The 22,640-nt window shown below is 40.2% G+C and overlaps 1 protein-coding gene across 1 annotated transcript; it reads right to left on the bottom strand.

Annotated features, from left to right (window-relative positions):
* Positions 1 to 1,810: 1,810 nt before the first annotated feature.
* LOC307165156 (cyclin-dependent kinase 16) lies at positions 1,811 to 21,111 on the bottom strand. The gene is made up of 16 exons (XM_079882502.1): positions 20,900 to 21,111; positions 18,302 to 18,439; positions 15,174 to 15,298; positions 9,653 to 9,778; positions 9,121 to 9,177; positions 8,700 to 8,814; positions 8,385 to 8,479; positions 8,243 to 8,305; positions 6,536 to 6,659; positions 6,285 to 6,405; positions 4,759 to 4,856; positions 4,338 to 4,443; positions 3,964 to 4,006; positions 3,565 to 3,655; positions 3,218 to 3,295; positions 1,811 to 2,539 (listed from the first exon to the last, which is right to left on the bottom strand). The coding sequence occupies exons 2-16, from the start codon at positions 18,429 to 18,431 to the stop codon at positions 2,448 to 2,450; spliced, it is 1,464 nt and encodes a 487-aa protein (XP_079738628.1). The 5' UTR covers positions 18,432 to 18,439; positions 20,900 to 21,111; the 3' UTR covers positions 1,811 to 2,447.
* Positions 21,112 to 22,640: the final 1,529 nt, after the last annotated feature.

Raw genomic sequence — 22,640 nt, 5'->3', positions numbered from 1 at the left:
TTACCCAGCCATCAAATGACAATGGAGGAGGGGTGGGACAAATACCACACAAGCACATTCTACTTGTACAACGTCAACAGATGACAACAACAAGCATAATAACGGACAAAATAATTTAAAACAAGAGCCAGATCAAATACCGACAGTCTAATTGTCAAAAACAAAATATGTGTGAAATGAGATACTAGTAACACTTTCGCCGATATTTCATGTCATAACAAGCCAAGCGTCTCAACTGAAAAAAAAATGCTGTGCTGCCAAAACGTTCTCAAGCGCCCACAGCTAGGCGTTTTCAGCTGGCTAAAGACGCTTTGGTGGACACGCGGCCTATGGATCCGGGTCTGCGGTGGGCTCTGGGTCCAAGTCTGATGCTTGAGTGACTGAGTGACTACCTCATTCATGGTGAAAAAACTGAGGGCTTAAAGGAGATAAGGAGGAAGGGCAGGTGAATATAATTGGATAACTATGGTGACAAATTAATGGTGGGAAACATAGGAACAAAGGAAACAGGGAAAACCCAAGAACACAAACAAACCTGGAAATCAACAGTAATAGGACTGTAAAAAAAGCACTACTGAGTTTTTTTAGTGTTGTATTATTCATTGTTAGTACATAATGCTAAATACTTACATTTTAGCAAACCTTGAACCTTATTGTAAAGTATTGTATTACTAGTTAATTTAGCTAACTAACTTTGGCTGATGATTTGTGATTTGCTAAACCAGTGTGTGTGTGAAATGGTTTGAACCCTGATTTATCTCAGACACAGAAGAGCCAACTTTACTTTCTGCTTCGTTCCTGCTGGATTCCTCCTGGGACTAAGGCACAACAGGTTTGTGTAATTACATGAAATTAGATTCAACTTTATTGTCATTGTGCAGAGTACAGTAGAGCCAATGAAATACAGAAGCATCTAACCGGAAGTGCAAAGACCTATATAAATATATTCAAATATAAAACATTACTGTTGTAAGCTGCAGTTAGATTCATTCGTGCATGTAAACAGTGATTATGGCTCATGGATCACTCCTTGCTGACACTATACCAGACAGCTTTGGGTTACCAGAGCTTAACCACCACTACCACACTGTTTTCCACAGCCCTAAGTTAACACCTTATGTTTGAAAGAAATGTTTTTTTATACCACAGTATGCATATGCGCACACATGATTGTGCATATTTACATGTATAAATGAACTCCATGCTTCAAATATGCCCATATGGTGAATCTTTTATTCGAGTTTTTCGTTTGTATGTTGATTGCATGCTCTTTGCACATGTGCCTGTGACATCATCACATACACCCCAATATGAGTTAAAACAAAACACTTTGATGAGACTTCCCCTGAGTTGAAGATAGACATAAAGTGAAAAACAACCACAACAACAAAAATTGGTAATGATGCCAAACAACTATTTGCTTATTTTAAAAAGTTAAGATCCACAGGGCTTATGGAAGCTTCTGAAAATACTGGTATTGTTGGTCATCTCCCTATTGGAAGTCAGCAATCTCATGGTGTGAAGACCTAAATCTGGGGTGCTTCATTTTCTGCCAATTCTTTTAGAGTACACATAATGCGTCTGAATGAAGGACGCAAAACATTGTCCGCCTTCCAAGGATCCTTCGAATTTTGACGGCACTTGATAGAACACAGCCTGCCGATTAAGAAGGACCCAAACTTCAGCACTCAATAGTATTGAAAAGATGCAGCTTGCTTACCTATTTGGCTTCTTCACCATCCAATACTGCCAAGCCATTGCTGAATCGTTGCATTATAAAAATCCATTTGATTAGTTTTGCACCGCCAAGGCAAGTTTATTTTTGTAATACACTTCATATACAGTAGTAATTGAAAGTGCTTGATCTCAAACACAGTCTGTAGCCATGATGTGGGACTCAAGATTGGATGAAAAATGGTCAAGATTCGACATGTTTTTCGGAGAAGAAAAAACAGCTACAATTTGGCTAAACTTCAGATAAAATCCAAGTTACCCGAGAACGTTGCAATATGGCTAACAGTGAAAGTGCACTGAGTTTGGCTTGGCCCAATTGGAAGATGGGAAAGACGGCAAACCGGATAGCAGCAGAAAATGTAGTGTAACTGGAGACGTTGAGGGGCAATTCCTAAATTTGTTGACGATTAGAGACCATGCCATGGCTATGCCATTTCACAACCTGTTACCCTGTGGTTATTTGGGCTGCCATAGATTCATTCCCATGGCAGAAGAAAAGAGACTAACAAACACTTTTTGGGGCATTACACATCTTTGGGACTTGATGCCTATAATGATTTTTTTGTCTTTGATTCAGATATTTACACACGGAGACAAAATATGTGCAAAACAAAAAAGATGATAAAAGATAAGAGAGAACTTTGTAAACAAAGGAAGACAATCAAAATGTTACACAGCAACTGCAAAGGAAAGAACACACGGTATGAGCAGGTCTATGAAGAGAGCGGGGCTGGGTGTAGAAGACGGTTCACTCCTTCAGAGAGAAAATGTTCCGGTGGGGCAGAGCCCATTCGATGGACCACCGCTGAAATACATAATGACTTATTAAAACAAACAAAAACTCTAACAATAGATTGTGCTTTTGTCATGTTATACTTTAATTTATATGAACATACTTTAGTCTCAGGAGTCTCCAACCTTCCTGCAGAGTTTAGCTCCAACTCTCATTAAACACACCTGAAGCAGCTGATCAAGCGCTGCGTCCCAATTCGCCTACTTATACTACGCCCTAAAAGTACGTACTCTTTTTGTGAAGAAAAAGTACATACTTTTGAGTGTGTAGCAAAAGAGTAGGCAAGCTTTGGGACATACTACTATGTCATCTTTAGCGGACCTTCTAAGTTTATTTGTGAAGACAGAAAACCTGGTATGCTATTGTAAAGTCTAAAACTTCCCAAATGAACTGTGCCTCCTGTAGGCACTGCTCACAATCCTCCAGGTCAGAGCTACACTCTGCAGGAACATCCTTCCTGGACCAGGTCACCGGTGAAGTGTGTACGTTCATTTGTTGCGGTTGTCTGCCTATTTTTTATAATCACATTCCTTGTGAAACATTAGTCAACAAATCCTCGGTAAACAGTAAATCGCTGCTGGTGTGTTATTTTACAAAATGTAGTGATTTACACACTATTTGATCTAATATTTTGAATGTTTTTTCACCATGTTCAAGGAACTGAAGATTTAGGTAAATACTTTAACTCACACAACTCTCTTTGAGCTGGAAAGTGTTTTCCTGGGTCCCTCTGCAGTCGAATCTCCTTCACGGAGAAGATGGAGGTAGCTGTGGTCACAGAATTTAAAAACTGTTTATAATAATTATAACCTTTCAACAGTGAATGTATGACATAAATGTGTAAGAAATAGTTGTGTTCAGGATTGTTTCTTACAAGCAGAAACTGCCATCTTGACTTATGATGTTCCCAAATGCTTTGATGAATGAGATGTATACGTGTAGCATCACATCTTACAAACATGTATTTGTGAAACTACTAAATATGAACTTTAAAATAAGCTTATATCACTTTAATATTATTAGTACTAAATACGTACTGTCATCCAGGTCCTGCACTTTGTCTCCCAACTCTCTGAAATAAATGTGCCGAAGAGCCACTTCTGCAGAAATACGCCGCCTTGCTTCAAACTACAAAAACACATTCATCTGGAGTGAATATGTTTCTTTTACAGAGCCAAAGCACCACCAAAACAATGTTCCTCTACAAAATCCATGCAGTTTTGTTTAACCGCTAGAGGGCCAAAGGTTACATAGTGTACCTTTAAGAATTAAATAAGGACAGGTGTATCAATGAAAGTCCAAAAGTCTCTTTCATAATAATGAACATACTAATCTGGTAAAGCAAAATATGAATTATTTAAGTAGACATCGACATCGAAAAACCTTTTGATCTCTGAGGCTTTCTTTGCAAGGGCAAAAGCGAATTCGTACTTTACCTGTAAAAACTGGCATAGCAGATCATGACCATCATTGGTGATCCTGTAGAACAAAATTACACAAATCATATTATAGCTATAGCTTCCAGTCCCAATGTTAAGACATTTTAGTGGTAGTATTTTGTGGGCTAATCTGGTGTCCTTGTTCCTGTTCTTGTCCTCGGCTTTTTCCTTTGCTATTGAATTTGGACTCGTTTGTCTCTCCTGTTTAACTGATTTCTGTGTGTCAAACATTACCAATTAGAGACTCTGTTCAGGTGTGGGCACTAGAAACCTTTCCCGACAAAAAATGTTATCTAACAATACACCTCATATATAGATCCCAAAATATATAATATCCCCAAAGCAGCCACACAGAAAGGCTTTTCACACACCTGGGTGCATGCGTGATCAGAGGTTCCCCGTCATAATGGGGGAAGTTGAATGAAAGGAAGTTTTCATTGGTATTGACTCCTGGCCAAGAGTACTCAGTAGGAGAACCTGGAGATGACATGAGTTTATAATCAAAACAGACTGCAACTACACTTACTTGCTATCACTAGAGTCACCAGTAAAAGGTAGACATCGAAATAAAAATGGTAAAGTTGCTCAGATGTGTAAAACGTGACTGTCAAATGTTTGGAAACGAAAAATGAAAATAAGGCATTTACACATCTAGTCTAGTGTTTGCAGTTTTCAAAATGGCAAGAAATAACCTCTAATGAAAAACGCCAGCCTGTAGTTGTCTTGAGAAATGAGGGCTATATAAGCAAAAACTGAGAGCACCTTTAACATGCATATCACCACAGCTCTTACCCAAGATACGAAATATAAGATGAAGTTCATCCTCCACTGTCGACCCAGGGAAGAGGGGGCGTCCGGTGATCATTTCATAGAATATACAACCTACACCCCTGTGTTAATGAAACAAAGCAGACAGACAGAAAGAATAAAATGTCTTTTTGAGAAATGCATGAAAGGAAAAATCTCGATATGCAGCCCAGGCCAAATAGCTGGTTAACATAAGTCAGCAAAACACGTTGTAGAAAAGAATGATGGAAAAGAGTTGAAATAGTCTTCAGAGTAACATCCAGCCTGACACCACTGATCAAAGCTCTTCTCTACTTGGCTGAATTTAAAACGATACCCATGAAACACTCATGCACACAATTTAGGGTTTTCTTTTAGGTCAGGGTGTTGACAACCAAGTAACCGTCCTGCAGAGTTCAGCTCCAACTCCAATCAAACACACCTGTTGTACAGTTGTAATCGAAACTATTCAACCCCCATTGCAAGGTTTATTGGCAAAATGTACAGACTTTCAGCTTTTTGGAATGAATGAATCAAACAAAAGCAATTGAAATAGCTCAAAACAACAAATGTTTCAAGTGGCTTCAACTTAACAATTCAACTTAAAATGCAACTTTTAATAATCCCTTACAACAGCACAAATCTGGAAAACAGGTGCTGTCTCACTAATCAAGGGCTTCATTAGCTGCACCAGGTGTGCTTGAGCTAGAACACAAGACATATCTGAACTGGATAGGTCTGTCGAGTTGTTAGAAATACAGTAAGTCAAAAGAATGGTCCAAAAAGTTGAGAAGACACCATCGCCCTTCACAAACAAGGAACAGGATACAGAAAGATAGTGAAGGCACTAAATGTTCCTCGAGACACCGTTTGAAGCATAGTTCACAAGTTCAAAGTTAAAAGAACAGTGATTACTCTCCATGGACGGGGCAGAAAAAGGAAGATATCAATGGCTGAAACCAGATTTCTGAGAGGGTTCAGAAAAACCCTGGAGCGACTGCAGAAGACCTGCAGCAAGACCTTTCAGCTCGCACTAAACACAAGCCAGAACTCCAGCACTACACCACTACTGACCCAAACACACAAGAAAAGAGCTCAGAATCATATAAATAAGCCACAGAGGTTTTGGGATTCTGTTCTGTGGAGCGATGAAACAGAACTGGAGCTGTTCGTCCCTCTGGATCAGCGGTGTGTCTGGAGGAGGCATGAAGCATCAGCTGTGAAGAACTCTGTCTACAGTTCAGCATGAGGAGCTTGTGATGGAGGCCATTGCTCATGAGGAACGGGCTCAGAATCAGGTGAATTCGGGGAAACCACTCAAAACATTTATTGTGTTAAACTAATTCAATTACTTTTGGTTGATTGCAAACACCTGAAAGTCTGTACATTTTGCCAATGGGGTGGGGGGGGGGGTGATAATTTTGATTACAACTGTATGTATGTCTATTCATGCAGCATCAGCAGCATATCTTACATGCTCACAGCAGCGAGTGTGTGTGTGTGTGTGTGTGTGTGTGTGTGAGTAACCTCACCAGATGTCGATGGAGGTGAAGTACTCTGTTGATCCCAGCAGCACATCTGGAGGTCTGTACCAGAGAGTGACGACTTCATTAGAGAAAGTCTTCGAGGGCACTGACTTTTCACGTGCAAGACCTACAGCAGACACAAACAAACCTGATGAAAATCTGTAAACGTCATGATTCTGGTTGATTTCACACTATACAATCAATGCCAGTTGTCTATCAACAGATGAGTATTTGGGTATGTGAGTGATAGATCCTACCGAAATCAGCCAGTTTGAGCTCTCCCCTGTCGCTGATGAGAAGGTTCTGAGGTTTTAGGTCTCTGTGCAAAACTTTCTGCCGATGGCAATAAGCTAGACCTCGCAATAGCTGAAACAGGAATATCTACAGGGTGGAAACATGAATACAGTGAAGTCATTCCAATAGCTGTGCCTTTACTGTGGTAAACCATGTTTCCAAAATGTTTTCATAGCAATAAATGTGTCTACTTAAATGCTAATGTGCCAGTCAGCACTTGAGTTAAAGCGCTCATATACTCATGGCGAAGTTCTTTCTTCTATTTAGGGGTAAAAAGAAGTTCAGTATATGTGACCAGCAATATACTGTTGTACACACTGCTGAGGGTGATGTCTAGATGATTATGTAAATATGTGCTGCGCTCTTTCCTCTCAATAACAAATAAACAGACAACAAAATGCCAGCAGTGAGAAAACAGCTGTTTAGAAAGCATCTGATCATAGACATGTGGGTATTTTTGCACCAGCTCTGCAATTTGGGACTCTATTTATACAGCACTTTATACAATCAATCACTTTAAAGCAGAAGTTTTACAGTATTAAACATGAAAAAACAGTGTCAGCGTCGCTTTCAATTAGAATTACAGCTTCAGTTTCTACTAGGCATGTGACGGTTTAAAATCTTCATGTTGTGATAATTGCTGAAGCTTTTATCACGGTATACGGTATTATCACGATATTGAAATAAGTTGCAAAAAAAGCTTTGTCATAGTATAAGAGGTTTAATAACTTTTTCTTGTAACTAAAATAACTGAACATTTAAATACAATAAAGCAATCCACAAAACTGTATGGAGTGAACGAATGTTTCAAACAGATTAAATTGCAAAAAAATTATAAAGAAGAACAATAGGTAACTCTACATTAAGGTATCATTAGTTAACATTAGTTAATGCATTAGCAACGAGCAGCTACATTTGTTACAGAAGTTATTAATCTTTGTTAAAGTTAGTTAATCTGTTAGTTCTGTTAGATGTTTGCTCAGATCCATTTAATAATACAGTTCCAACATTTGATTTTAATAAAGTGTTATTAAATGTTGAAATTAAATGAACTAAGATTAATAAATGCTTCAGAAGTAGTTTATGTTAACTAATGAATTAACTTATGTTAACTAGTGGAGCCTTATTGTAAAGTCTGACTGAACAATAAAGAATCGGAACATATTCAGTCAATATCTAGGGCATATTTTAGTCCAGATTAAATGTTTTTGTTCACCAGCCAGGGACATCTTTTCCAGAAAGTTTGCTTTGTAAAGCAACTCCAGAAACAAACTTCGTTTTGGCCTGATTTTGTTATAAACGACGTCACACCAGTTTGTTCTTCAATCTCGATTTCAGGGCCTTTAGTGTAGCAAAAATGCCCTTTTTCTTTCTTCTGTCAGCAGTGGTGGACACAAACTTTCTTCAGTTAAGGCACCGATTCCCAGATTAAATATTGCTCCACCAAACCGTAGAAGTACTCTTTTTAGATTTCTACTAGACTCAATCTACAAAAGTATTAGTAGTTGATATTCACAATAAATCTCTGTCTTAATCTATTCAGGCCACATGAAGTTGTGTTGTGCTATGACATGAAATTGTTTTCAGTCATTTTCCCTGATGAATAGTATTATTTTTTAGTTATACTCAATTTAAACTAAAATGACAGGCAGTTTGAGGATATGTCTAACCTTTACATTATAAATGCTCATTATGCTCCCACAGTCCTCCAAATACTGTTTGAGGTCCTTCTCCTGAAAAACACACAAATGTTTCAGAAATACAGTAGATGGACAAAATGAGAGATGCGATGATGAATAATATCTCACACACCAAGTACTCAAAGACTAGTGTAAGGCACTTCTCTGTGTGGATGATGTCGTGGAGCGTGACAATGTTGGCATGTTTCAAGTTCTTCAGGAGAGACACTGACAGAGAGAGAAATATCATCAAATCAGCATGAATTAAAACGTCACAAGAAGTGCTGATTCTCTACACTTGTACAGTCTGGCACTGTTACTCCAGTGTTGCTAAGAAAACTGTGTGGTATAATCACAATAGCTACTGTATATACATGCACAGGGCTCAGAATTCATAGAGTGAATTAGTTAATGTTCCCAAACTTCTGAATGGTAGAGGATATTGTACCTTCTCGTATGGCGGTGCAGGGTGCGCCTTCTTCATACTCCAGCCGGATCTCTTTCAGAGCCACTAGATTATCCGTTAATTTACTACGACCCTTAAACACTGTGGCATATGTGCCCTACACACACACACACACACACACACACACACACACACACACACACAATCAGCTGTTGAGCAGCATTACTGATGTGCAATGGCCTTTGCATTTATATAAAAATGACAAATTGTACAATTAGTTGAACAGAACAATATCAACCGACAATTGGCCAAAAGGAAGATAAGGATAACCCACTCAACTCTATTGACGACATATTAAACAATTCTAATGCAAGGTCAAACACTCAATAAAATGTATTTAGTTTAGTTGAACAGAAACTGTATCATCAACTGTGGAGAAGATTGGAGCTGGTCAGAATCTCACCTCTCCCAGTTTGTCCAGTTTGACATATGACTCTAATTTGCCAAAGCCGATTTCTGACTGAAAGGAAACAGATCTCAGTGATTAGCTGATCGTGTCAAAGATGATATTTTTGTCTATGATCTAATGTAAACATTAAGTAAAGGTGTAATGAACCTTGGCAAGCACAAAGAGATCTGACATTTACTCCCAGTTTCACAGACAGGGCTTAAGATATTTCCAGACTAAAATGCATGTTTGAGCTGTTTCAACTGAAAGCATATCTTAATAATATATATATATATAAAATATAACACTGCCATTGTTTTTCTCAAGATTCACACCAGAGTAATGTTTTTTTCTAAGACTGAGAAATGTTTTTTCTAACCCTAACCCTAACATTTATAAAAGCTCCTTAAATGTCCTAATTGAATTTAGGCCTAATCCTGGATTAATCTAAGCACTGTCTGACAGAATAGATACAGATATAGAATAGAAACGCATTCTAAACATTTGATGATGTCATACTAATAGATCATGACAAAGAAAGACTTACAAGTGACGTTCTGCGAAACCTTCGACTTAGAGGTTTGTCAAATGGGGGGCTGTTTGTGGCAAATTTCTTTAGGTAACCCTCTGGCAAACGAATATCCGCTGGCAGTGAAAGACGTTTGTTGATTTCCTGAAGGGGAAAGGGAAGGGGAGAAGACATATAATGTGTCAAAGAGCAGTTGTGTGGGGCAGATGAATGTATCTTGATAGAGTGCTGATGGAAGGGCACTTATAAATGTCACCTGGTGACCACATAATACTGCTGGACAACTTTAATGCCCATGTTGGGGACGACAGAGAGATATGGAGGAGAGTGACTGGGAGGGACGGCTTGCCTGATCCAAACACAAATGGTATTATTGGACTTCTCTGCTTGGCATGGATTGGCCATAACAAACACCATGTTCGAACATAAGGTGTACCTGTTTCATAAGTTCTCAGGCAGGCACAACAGGACCAGAGCAAACAGAGAGAACGTAGTCATAACAGAATATCATGGAAGGAGTGGAGAGATGGAGTGCAGCAGATAGTGGTGCCGGCAGGATGACGTCTGACCAAGGCGAATCTGGAGGGATGAGGGAGCCCGGTGGAGCCGTAAGGATGATGGCTCATGGTGGAGCTGAGGGAGGGAAGTGCCAAGGTAGAGCCGACAGGTTGACGGGCCGAGGTGGATTGACAGGATCAGTGGCTAAATGCGGACCCAGGGGATCCTCTTGACTGGGTGGAGCTGGAGACAGGAAGAGCCGAGGTAGAGCCACACAGAGTAGAGTTAAATGAGAAGTCATAGGGCTGAAGGGAACCAGCGGATGCGGGGCTGAGGAACTGGCTGAATTTGGAAGACGAGGTAGAAGAGGGTGGCTGGGCAGAAACTCTGGAGACACAGGGATCTCTGCACTTGGTGGAAACAGCAGGGGAACAGGAAACACTGAGCTGGGCGGGACTAGTGGGGACGGGAGAAAAAGGGAAACATCATCTTCCAAATTATTAAAATAATTCCCTGTGGCCAGGCATAACTCTTCCAAAGCAGCTGGAGTTTGGAGTTTGGCTTCCCTCCATGCCCTTCGAATTCCACAAGAACTCCCACAGCATCACACAGCGAAGCCCGGGAACTGTTGGAGGGCATTTTTGCGTGACAGGTAGCGGCCAGTTTGAAACGACCTTCACCTTTGCAGGGTCCAATATGCATCCAAGAACGGAACCAACTGGCATTAAAGGTCCTCTTTTCCACCTTTGCCCCTGCAAGATCTCAAACTCTGAACACATAAGCGGCAGGAGGTACCAGTTCTTAACCATTACGTATTTCAGCCCCCGATAATCAATGTTCAAAGAACCATCCTTCTTCTTTACGAAGAAGAACCCCGCACAAGCCAGAGAAGAGGAGGGACAGATCAATATGTAGATTATGGAGCAATAATCAGGGATGACCCAGTATAATGGGAACCACTGGTTAACCCTCTGGGGACCAAAAACGCGCACGCGCGTTTTGCTCGTTTTTTTTTTTTAGCAATGAAAATAAACACTAAATGCTCTGTTAATTTTGATCTTTCATTTTCGTGTTATACATCAATCGATCCTGTTCAGTTTCTATTTTTTTTCTGTATACTCACAATAAAAATAAAGTGTTTTGCTTTTTGACAAATAAAGAAAAATTAACATGATGCGATTTCTGCCTTCTCTCTGTCAGTAAACTCCCATTTGAAACGCGTTCGATAATGATCTATAACTCCACGAAAATTCAGTCAAAAGGCAAACAGACCCACGGGCATAAAGCTTGAGATCGCATCTTTTAAATGAAGTCATTTATATAAAAAACAAATATTATCAGCTTCTGTAATCTGTATAAAAAGAGAGCGACTCGAGCTCATTACGAGCTAATTCACTGTAATGTGACCACGCCCCGGAGAGCGCGTGCTATTCAAACGCAAATTCTGAGAACTATTTCAGAGCTGTGAAACGCCCACATCAGCTGTAAACAAAGCGCGTCGCGACTCCTCGCGAGTGAGACATTATAGCCTACCTTATGGAGAAACGATTCCTCAGAACAGTGCTGATATGAGGAACAATATATCCTGATATGAGGAGCAGATTCCGCTGAGGAGTGAGGTAGGCTGTTTTCTTTTCTCACGTGTGGAATAACGTTATGGAATAACGTTAGTGTAGGCCTATGTAAACCGCAAAAAGATGAATCGCATTTCTATAATATGACTCACCTTTCTGTGAGATGAATGAAGGGGACATATTTGTAAAGACTGTTTAGCCTAAATATGAATCGCGCGTCTGTGTGTGAAAGAATAAACTGCTTTGCTATAGCCTACTGAGATGAGTAAAAATCGACTGGAATATGTTGAAATAAAATGTATTTGTATAAGCAAAATATACTATTTTTGTCAAAAATAAATTCATAGACTAAGATGTTAGATGTTCCAATGTTGGCTATATTCAAACTAATGAATACATATGATAAAATGTAGGCCTATAATCTTTTTTTTTTTTTTTTTTTTTACAAAGAAAGAGTACACTTGAAATATTGTTGAAATTGTAATTATTGTTGTAATTGTAACATTTTTAATAAAATAGCAAAACATATTTACAAGAGAGATGTAAGCGAAATCTTAAATGGTCAATATAAGTCTTCTTCTAAATACATCTTTTGTCCTTGCATTGTGGCTCAGTCGGTGTCACACCTGAATGAATGGCTAATTATGCAGAGTGGGTGGGACATTGTAATCTAAGGTGTAAACTGCTCCTCCCCCTCGCATATTGGCTTTCCAAGCAAAACCTGTTTTACACCATTTAAATCAATGTATTTTTTTTTTTGTGAACGATAAAGCAAGACTATTTTCACATAATTTTGAAGCTAGAACTCAAAGGGACAACATCCATTAGTCAAAAGTCTTGTGGACACATATTTAATATGTGTTTTGTGGTCTTAATTCAGCAACTTTCATTTTATTTTTTTCCAATAACCACGCATAAACATTATTCTCTTAAAAATACAAACATCTACATACACGTTGCTCGCATATTATGGTAGCCCTGTTTGTGCTATATAGAGTGAATTTACACCTTTGCCATTAACATGTTTATAAATAACTGAAAAAAGCACAAATGTCAAGGCATGTCAGAACATCTCAAGGACCCCAAAAACAGCTTGGTCCCCAGAGGGTTAAATAAAAAGGAACTCCTCTTTGTGGTTTCCTAAGTAATGACACTCACTGGGCCAGTAATTTGTGTTATGGTCATCAGGCAAAGACCGCTCAAGGAGTGAGCTGTGAGTGAAGAATAGTGATCTTAAATGGGAAGGCCCTACTGCAGTCTTCATTGATGAAATTCTGCTCCAAGTCGAAGAGCTCTTAGCACTTGAATACAGAGCTGTTCACAACAACAGTTGCAGGAGGGACTTTACGGGCACCGGGAGATGGGGAGATAGACGTACCGCTCACCCGGACCCCCCTGTTTACTGGCGAGCCGTGGCTTTTACAGGACATAACACATTAACATGACCTTGGTACACAACAGTAAAGGCAGAGACCCAATGTCAGTCGACATTGCTTCTCCTCCGCTGTGAGACAATGTCTGCCCATCTGCATAGGCTCCAGCTTATCTGCTACTTCAAGTGCTCAGGAATCGGAGAAGTTTGCAGAGCGTTTGGCCCATGACCTGATGTAAAACCGCAGGGCTCTGTGTCTTAGTTCGATGCGGCTGTCCAGATGAATGGCAAGACCAATGAGGTCATCTAAGAATTCTGGGGGGTCACGGACATAGATTTAATCTTTAACCTCCTTAATCAACTCATCCAAAATGCGTGCCACCAGTGTTGCTGGGTACAACACAGGGTCCTGAACTCTTCTACCTTACTGAAGAGTAGCCATGTTGCCAAGATGCCTCCTTACCGAAGACGGACCTATTCAATACCTTAATAATTTCAGTTCAAGAGCTGGAAATCTGCACTGCAGAGAGACTGAGACTCCCAGACTGCAGCACCCCAGTCACAAGCCCACAAGGCGAGGAGCGAGATGAAAAATGTGGCTACCCATCCACTGGGTCCATCTCTGGCCAATGTGTGATGTCAGGCTTTCTAGAAAGAAGATCCCAAAAGCAGATAGATGCTTAACACAGGCTTTGTTGAAAATTTAAAAAGCCCTTAAAAACAGCTCAGGGCCAAACTCCGACAAGAGGAGGTATGCGAAGAGTAGTGAGTTAAGCATGGGTCAAAATCAGAGACAGTCCACACAGCAACCAAAACAAAGTAGGAGGTAAGAGAAGAGTCAGACAGGCAGGGAGGTCAAAACCAGGCAAGCAGGAGAGGTTAAAGGGGCAGTTGAGGACCAAGTTCAAAGGCAGGCATGGATCAAACAGAAATAGACAGTATAACCCAGTGATTGCAGTAAAGGGGAAATCCAAAAACCAGCGCCAGGGACAATGCCAAGAGTCACCACCAGTGTGGGTAATTCAATGGATGGAGTATTTGGGAAGATATGATTCCATTAGAGTAACTGGGCAGATGACAAGAGTAAGCGGAGAGAGAAACCTGAACGACTCCACTGCTTCCACAGTGCTGTTCATGATGGTGAGTTGGGGGAGAGATGGGGTGTTCACGAGTCCACGATCAGCTCCACTGTTTTGAGAATGTTCAGCTCCAGGTTGTTATGACTGTACCAGACAGCCAGTTGTCTGAACCTCCTGTCTGTATGCAGACTCGTCACCGTTGTGGATGAGGCCTATGACAGTGGGGTGTTGAAGAATTTTGATGACTTCATGACCACAGACATGAGAGCGACTCACTTTTTTGGGGACTGGAATGATAGTGGAAGGGACTGAAATAATAGTGGAAACTTCATCTCTTCAAAGAGAGAGAAATCAAACCTGAGTCCTAAGAGAGAGTGACATAACCTATAACACTGCATTTTCTGAACCACAATCAGCTTCAGGTGGGCTCCTGAGTATTAGATGTAGGGGACAATCCCAAAATCACAGCCTGCACCTGATCTTATTTTCTTATTTCTGACCTGATTTTCTTTAGTTTGTTTTGGCGTTTTTTTGGCGACAAACAATAAGGTATCCATAATAATGTTAGGGTTACCTAACCCTAGGGTTAGGGTTAATATAATAATTTATCTATGACTGGTGTCAAATGATCTGCTTATCGGCTATGGTAGGTGGTCTTATGTCAGTGAGGTGTAGGTTATAGATAGGCTGATCTGTGGTTTGAGCTGTGGAGGGGCTAGGGAGGCATTCTAGCGATTTGGCGAATTCATAGACCGATGGTGAGGAAGTATGATTTTATAGGTGGCTTTGGCATTGTGATGTCCGACATATGGTGTGTTGCGGGCATATGTGAGCATAACCCCCTTTGGCACTGAGGAACCACAATTCGGACACTGAGATCCTCCATGGGATATAGCAGAATGCCATTCTTGAGAGACACCATTTGCTTAATTTAATTTATAATTTCGGCTCAATTTATGTGTGTGTGTCTACCTGTTGGAATGTTTGTTACTCACTTATGATTGTACATGCATTACCTCATTAGAGAGTCGCTGCTGAAGGTTGCGCATTCGCACTCTTACAGGACTCTGAACTTCATCAGAGGAGGTTCCTGAAGCCTGATCACTTTCTCCATCTGACCACATTTTCCCATGGACTACACCTGTAAACACACACACACTTTATAACCCCTGATGTCTTGTACTTTATTACATTGCACATCAAACAAGTGAAAAGAATTAAAACCCAGCGATGACCATGACATTTCACCTATTCTAATGTTGAATAACCATGTCAGGTGACCAAAATTTCAGGTAATTGATCTGGAGTAAAAATCAAGCTGACAGTGATTTGCTGAAACAAACAACTGGACCTCCCTCTATTTAAACACATTTACATAGCAAGAAGAAAAGAGCTGTGCACAAAAAGGAACAACTACAAGAAAACATCCGGCTATATCAGTGGAAGAGAAACAAGGTATTTATTCAGTTGATAATATATAAGTCCACAGCGACTATTTTGTGTAAAGCTAATTTGTTATTGCATATTCTCTGTATAAATGAATACTGTACTCTGCATTTAAACTAAAAGCTTAATATTAATTGTTAAAATATAATTGGTTGTGTGAATCCAAACAATACAAAAAGAAAGAGAGTAAACAGAACATTTGTTTTTAATATGATGCTACTGTAGTTGGCCAGGAGATGGAAATTACAGTACAATAAATTTGAAGAAGGGCGAGGCCGAGAGCCGTGGGAACAGAGCGAGTGTTAATGCGCCGCACCGGTCTCGAGTCCCACGGAGGAACTCCTGAAGGATAAAGGAGGAGTGACAGCAGTGAAGGACGAGAGAGGACCAGGCCTGGCACTTTATGTTGTGGTTTTGTTTTAGTTTATGTGACAGTCGTCCATGAGGGGCTGCCGCTTACTTTCGTTTTCTTTTTTATGTTTATTTTATTATTTAATTTATTTAATTTATTTAATTACTTGAACTTTGTTATAGTATAGTTGATTTTCTGGCTTAGAGGCCAGAAGTTTCAGATCCAGCAAATCGACGCCCATCAGATAAAAAAGCAGTGTTATTGTAATAAGTTGTTAATCGCAAATCATACACCTCACAAGGTTGTTTCCAAAATAGTCCCATACAATAGAACAGGGGCCATATGTATAAAGCCACTCAGACTAATATTTTAGTCTTAAGTGTGTCAAAATTCTAGGGTTCTAACTGTTAAGACTAGGTCTCAGATCCTAAATAATTTAAGAGTGCTGGAGAGGTAGTGGAGAGGAGTAACAAGATGGAGAGGAGACACACACTTACCAACGAAGTAGGAGTTATTTGATAGCAGGGTGTTGGTAAAACGATACAAGCGTCATCATCAAGGTATTCTTTTTGTAACTGACCTTCTAAGATATTTGATACCATATCCCACTCAACAAATCAATGCTCTAACTGCAGAAATGAAAGTAATAATGAGTTTTTTGGCAAGTGTAAGAATGCAGCAGTGCACCGGTGCAGATTTAGGCTCATCGGCCCACAGTAAGCAGGGTCTGAAATAGCACTATTGTGTCACTGACCACACCAAACATACAGTAGTGGCCAAAAGTGATGTCCAGAGGCGACATTTGTTTTAATGACCCTACAAGTTTGATTAATCCATCAAAACATTAGGAAAATATTTTATGTATTTTTTTTTTGAATATGTCAATTTTTCTGGGCCGGACATCACTTTTGGCCACTACTGTTTGGCAGTTCATTGACTTTCCAACTGAATCTTCAAACCATGCTGTAAAAGTTGGTTTTAGTTTTTGTAGATTAAATTTTTGCCATTATTTCCTTTTATCTTGATAGGATAGTATAGAGTGAACAGGAAGTGAGACGGGATAGAGAGCGGGGACGGGATCATGAAATGTCCGCGAGCCGGGACTCGAACTCGGGTCGCCTGAAGCACAACGGCGCTATATCAACGCTGTCCACGAGGCTATCGGCACTGACAAAAACAAGCCACTTTTATGAGGACTTCCGGCTTCCCTGGAGTTGTTGGAGCCGTTGATGGAAATCGTTTTATCGCTCTAACTGCAAATGAGGAGGCATATATCAATAGAAAAGGATTCCACAGCATCAATACTTTTTCATGATGTTTCTTAATTAAATGATTTTATTATAACTACATGAAATGATTGGTGTCATGCTGCTGTGACCTCACCCTTGCAGGCTCACTATTGGATGATTCAGAGGTTGAGGGCGGCCATTTTGAGTTGACATCATTGTAGTCCTTAAGCCCAATTTATAATTCTGTGTCAAACTTACGCCGTAGCTGCGTCGTAATCTGTGTGTAGCACACGTACCCTTCGGCGTACCCTGACGTGCACCTCTTCAAAAGTGTACTCTGCACGTGTAATTTAGCGTCAACACGGACAACGACGCAGAAGTATAAATGAAAACCAACGCGTAGCCTACAGCGTAGAGGCTCCGGCGTAGGTCTGACGCAGAAGTATAAATCAGCCTTTAGTTCACAATCAGTCTAAGACTTTACTGAAAGTTGCTTTTAGCTTCTTTATAAAAGTCCTACTTTTTACTAAGACTTTTTTGACACTTAAGTCAAAGTTTAAGACTATTCTTACGAGCATTTCTGAGAAGTTTGGTTCCTCAAATCACAGCCCTGCAGAGTTCATCTCCATCCCCAATCAAAGACACTTGAGCGAGGCGATCGAGAGTTACAGAAGAACATTACAGGTGCGTGTGATCAGGGTTTGAGCTAATGTGTCAAACTCAGTGGAGAACAGAGAGCATTCTGGGGCAGTCAGACCATCCTAAACAAGAACTTGTGAATTTATCCCAAACGTGGACAGAAATATAGTGTTGGTTTTTGTAATGTCTGTTAATGTTAAATGTTTTGATGATCACTTTTTCTCATAAGCTGTAAAAAAAAAAATCCAAAGATCAAAAGTTTTGAAAAAAAGTGCCATGTTACATAATGAAAATAATGGGTTTGTCCTATATCGGATATTTCCTTTTTTACTTCTAATTTCTATTTTTATATTCTGCTACTTCTGCTGTTCTGAGTAAACATTTATCATATAATTTAATGCATCTGTGTGAACACTCATCAGTGATTAAAGGAGTGTATGAGAGTGAGAGTTTGTCTGTACGCAGTTTCTGTTCTCACCGATGTCTCGGGACAAGGGAGGCTCGTCCAGTCCGGTGTCTTCTGGAAGCTCCGAGAGACTCTCGTCCAAACGCCGAACGCTTTGCAAGCTCATGGACAGGCGCTTTTTAATGATCTTCATGCGGTCCATCAAGGATGCTGTGGGTTCAGTCACATGTGCACATTCAGTAAATCCACAATCTGAGCTCTTCATAAAGCAGCTGGATATAAAATGCTCAGTACCGTCACTCAAACAGGACAGGTTCGGTTCAGATATTGTTTTGGGAATGTAATCTGTCGTGGATCATTTAGTCCTTATGTTAATGTGAAGTCGACTCGAATCGTTTGTTGAGGGGATGGAATCCTTTTCTCATTGCCACAAATATTACTCTTTCTTTGACACTGACGGTTTTTCCCGGTAATCCATGTTTTCATTGTACAGTAGGGGGCGCTACACACTGTAAAAAAAATATGATTAATAAGTTATTACAACATGTTTTTACATTGCTTTAACTCATCAAAATAAGTTAAGCTATTTTCTACTTTTTTTAAATGTTACTTAAGATTCAAATCATTTTTTTAAAAGTTAGTTAAATGCAATTTAAGTTTAAATGACTTAAACATCCTAGTGGATTGTACTTAAAAATGCAAGTCAGCAACTTTCAGATCAAAACAGAGGTGAAGATATAAGATATAAGAAGATATAAGAAGTTCTTTACGAGCAGGACTCAATCTACTCCATCTGTGTTTTTATAATCGCTCTGAATCTGATTCAGACGTAGTCTTTGATAAAAACGTTTTGTTCAAATTTTTGCTTTTTTTAATGAACTTGCCCACATTCAAGTGTGGATAAAGAAAAGAATGCATGAAGCTACAATATGAGTTTTTTTGTGTTTTTCTCCTTGCTATAAATAAATTCTGAAAATAGATCTTCACTTCAATTGTCTCCTTCGCCTCAACGACCAAAGCATATTATATTATATTATATTATTAAAACTAAGTGAACCGAACCTGTCCCTTATACTATAATTATGAACTGAAATGATTTTCAGTTCATGTAGAGGAATAAATGTGTGTGTTGAACGGCAGAATCTGTGTTCTTCAAAGCTGCTGTGCTGGAAGATTATCGGTCACTGGTTTTATGATAAGTTTACTCAGAACCTGAGACATATTTGGGCTTTTGGCCGTGGATCTGAATGAAGAGCAGGGAGTAAAGAGTTAACAAGTAGCAGTAAGAAGGCAGAAAACCAGAATTGTGTGTAGAATTAAACGGATTTGGTCAAAAAGTGCCCATTTAACAAGCACTAAGGATGATGATAATTAAATGACCATTCAAGTGTAATAACAAAAAAAGTAGCAGTTTATTTCAATATTAAAGGAATAGTTCAGCCAGAATGATCTCAATCCAACCTCTGCAGAATGTTCATGTTGCTCTGTTTCACACTGTGATTATTGCCAAGTTTAAAAAAACAGCATAACACATACAATGCACTGACAACTACAGACATGAACATCTCCAGTTCACCCATGCTGCATCTCTCTGGATTGGCAATTGGTCAATTGTACAAAGTTTTAGTGAGGATGCGGGAGAGGATCTGTGAACGGCAGTGAAGCGACACAACTGACACATGTAGATCACATGATAATCACAACATGGCGGATATAGTACGTCCAGATTACATTCACTATATATATATAACTATATAACTTTTTTAGTAGTCGTGAAGTAATTACGTACTCAAAATAAGTACCCACTCGAGAGAGTAGTGCATTGGCTGCTCCAGACGGAAAAATACACATTTTAATGCTATTCGAGCATAAGAAACCAGATTTATGGGACAGTTAATGTCCAGATTTTGTTGCTGATTTGAAATATATGATTTAAATGTGAGTTTGCCAAGCTGTTTTCAGGATTCCCTCGTTTAATTAGACAGGACTTGGTCTTGGGTGCCAAAACAGCCAACACTTTACAATAAGGTTCATTAGTTAACATTAATTAACTACCTTAGTTAACATGAACTAAGAATGCACAATACTTCTACAGCATGTATCTTAGTTAATAATAATATTAATTTGAACATTTACTAATGCATTATTAAAATCAAAGGTTGTATTTGTTGACATTAGAACAATGCACTGTGAACTAACATAAACACAATGAACAGCTGTATTTTAATTAACTAACATTAACGAAGATTAATAAATACTGTAACAAATATATTTATCATTGTTAATGTTAGTATACATTTATGTTAACTAATGAACCTTAATGTAAAGTGTTACCGTTTTACTGTATGTAAAAGAGCAGCGTGAACATTCTTCAGAATTTCTCATATTGTGTTCTCCTGAAGAAAGAGGTTGATTTAAACCCCTTTAGATGCTGAACGCAAGTGTGTGTGTGTTGACATCTTGCCCCATCCTGAAACACATGCGTCATCATCCCATCTGCTGAAATCAGTGAATAACAAACATCATGACAGGCTTTAATAAGCGCTCAATCCCGCATTAGCTGAGTTACACACCGCGAATCAACTCTACATTAGTCAGGAACTGTGCTGAAAGTTCATGACTGGACTGGTATATGAAGCACATACTAATGCACGAAACACCGCAGCCTACCTGCGGCAAACGCGACGCGACGCGTGTTCTCTTCACCGACGCTGCTCGCTGCACTCCACCGTGTCACATTTATACCTCACTAAACAGGATCTACAGTGAGATAGGGTGAATGTTTGAAGAGTTCGAGCTGAATCACCGATGCTCGGATGAACGGACATTTCTCCGGTCCGGCCGGGACTCCTGGAGATCACGTGACCAGCGCTGCCCTGTGTGTGTGATGAAGCGCGTTACCGTGAACATCCCATATCGGAATCACCCCTCTTCACACACACACATGCACTGGTGCACCAGTAATATTTTCCTACAAGATTATTTATAATATATTTAACATTTAAAATGCATTGTGCATGCTTGCTGCTGCTGATCTCCACTGTTGCAGCACATTGGTCACGTTCATTCTAGAGAAAGGTTCCGCCTCTTTTTGATATTCAATGAGGACGTATTGATAGATAGATAGATGGATAGATGGATAGATGGATAGATGGATAGTCAGCAATAATAACTTCCACACATGAGCATTTAAAATATTAGAAATTATGTAACTTGTTTTTTTTTTTTTTTTTTGTAAGAACGGTAAAGTTCTCTTTCTGCCAGAATTTTTAGTGAGTTGTATTTGGGTAGCCTATGCTATAATGCAACACCTTTATATAAATGGCATTTAATGGCGCTTAATTTTACATTGTTCACTTACAAATTAGCCTGACAAAATCATACACTTCAGACATGAGTAAAGTAGGCCAATGAACATCCATCTGTAACCCCATATTTTGTTTTTTAAATTCATGAAACAAGTTGAGCTGGTCTTTTCTTCTCTATAATGCTGTATATCTGAGTGAAACGCTTCTGGAACAAGAACTAATGTGGGCGGGGTTTGATTTTGACCGTGACTAATTGATTGGATGGTTGTGGTTTGCTATTGGTGGATCTCATGTGAGTGACATGTTGCCCCGCCCTCGTCATCAGAGAAGAGAAGAGATGCTGCAAGAGGAACTTATTCTGATCCAAGATTAACACAATTATGATGTCCACGGATAAATCAAGCCCCTCCTTGAACTGCCACCTTACCGTGGTGGAGGGGTTTGAGTACCCGAACGACCCTTGGAGCTATGTTGTCTGGGGCTATATTGCCCCTGGTAGGGTCTCCCAAGGCAAACAGGTCCTAGGTGACGGGTCAGAATAAGAGCGGTTCAAAAACCCGTATGACGACTATAAATTCGAGGACCGTGACGTCGCCCGGCATGGTGCAGCCGGGGCCCCACCCTGGAGCCAGGCCCGGGGTTGGGGCTCGTATGCGAGCGCCTGGTGGTCGGGCCTCCCCCATGTGGTCTGGCCGGGCTCAGGCCGAAGAAGTGACGTGGGGCCACCCTCCCGTGGACCCACCACCTGCAGGAGGGACCGTAAGGGGCCGGTGCTAAGTGGATCGGGTGGCAGTCGAAGGCGGGGGCCTAGACAACCCGATCGCTGGACGCGGAATCTATCTCTAGGGACATGGAACGTCACCTCTCTGGCGGGGAAGAAGCCTGAGATTGTGCATGAGGTTCAGAGATTCCGACTAGAGATAGTTGGGATCACCTCCACGCACGGCTTGGGCTCTGGAACCACACTCCTCGAGAGAGGATGGACCCTTCACCACTCTGGAGTTGCCCATGGTGAGAGGCGGCGGGCTGGTGTGGGTTTGCTTATAGCCCCCCAGCTCAGCCGCCATGTGTTGGAGTTCACCCTGGTGAATGAGAGGGTCGCT

This window comes from Squalius cephalus (assembly GCF_949319135.1).
Source record: "Squalius cephalus genome assembly, chromosome: 9".
NCBI lineage: Eukaryota > Metazoa > Chordata > Actinopteri > Cypriniformes > Leuciscidae > Squalius > Squalius cephalus.
This window is presented reverse-complemented; position numbering and strand designations above follow the sequence as displayed.

What these genes read in the sequence shown, in the direction of transcription:
- LOC307165156 (XM_079882502.1), bottom strand. Translation starts at nt 18,431, where the DNA reads ATGGACCGCATGAAGATCATTAAAAAGCGCCTGTCCATGAGCTTGCAA. An exon ending in CTGATCACGCATGCACCCAG is followed by an intron (nt 4,007 to 4,337) that starts GTGTGTGAAAAG and finishes TTTGTTCTACAG; the next exon opens with GATCACCAATGATGGTCATG. An exon ending in TCCAGCTCAAAGAGAGTTGT is followed by an intron (nt 2,540 to 3,217) that starts GTGAGTTAAAGT and finishes TATGTATTTCAG; the next exon opens with CGGTGGTCCATCGAATGGGC.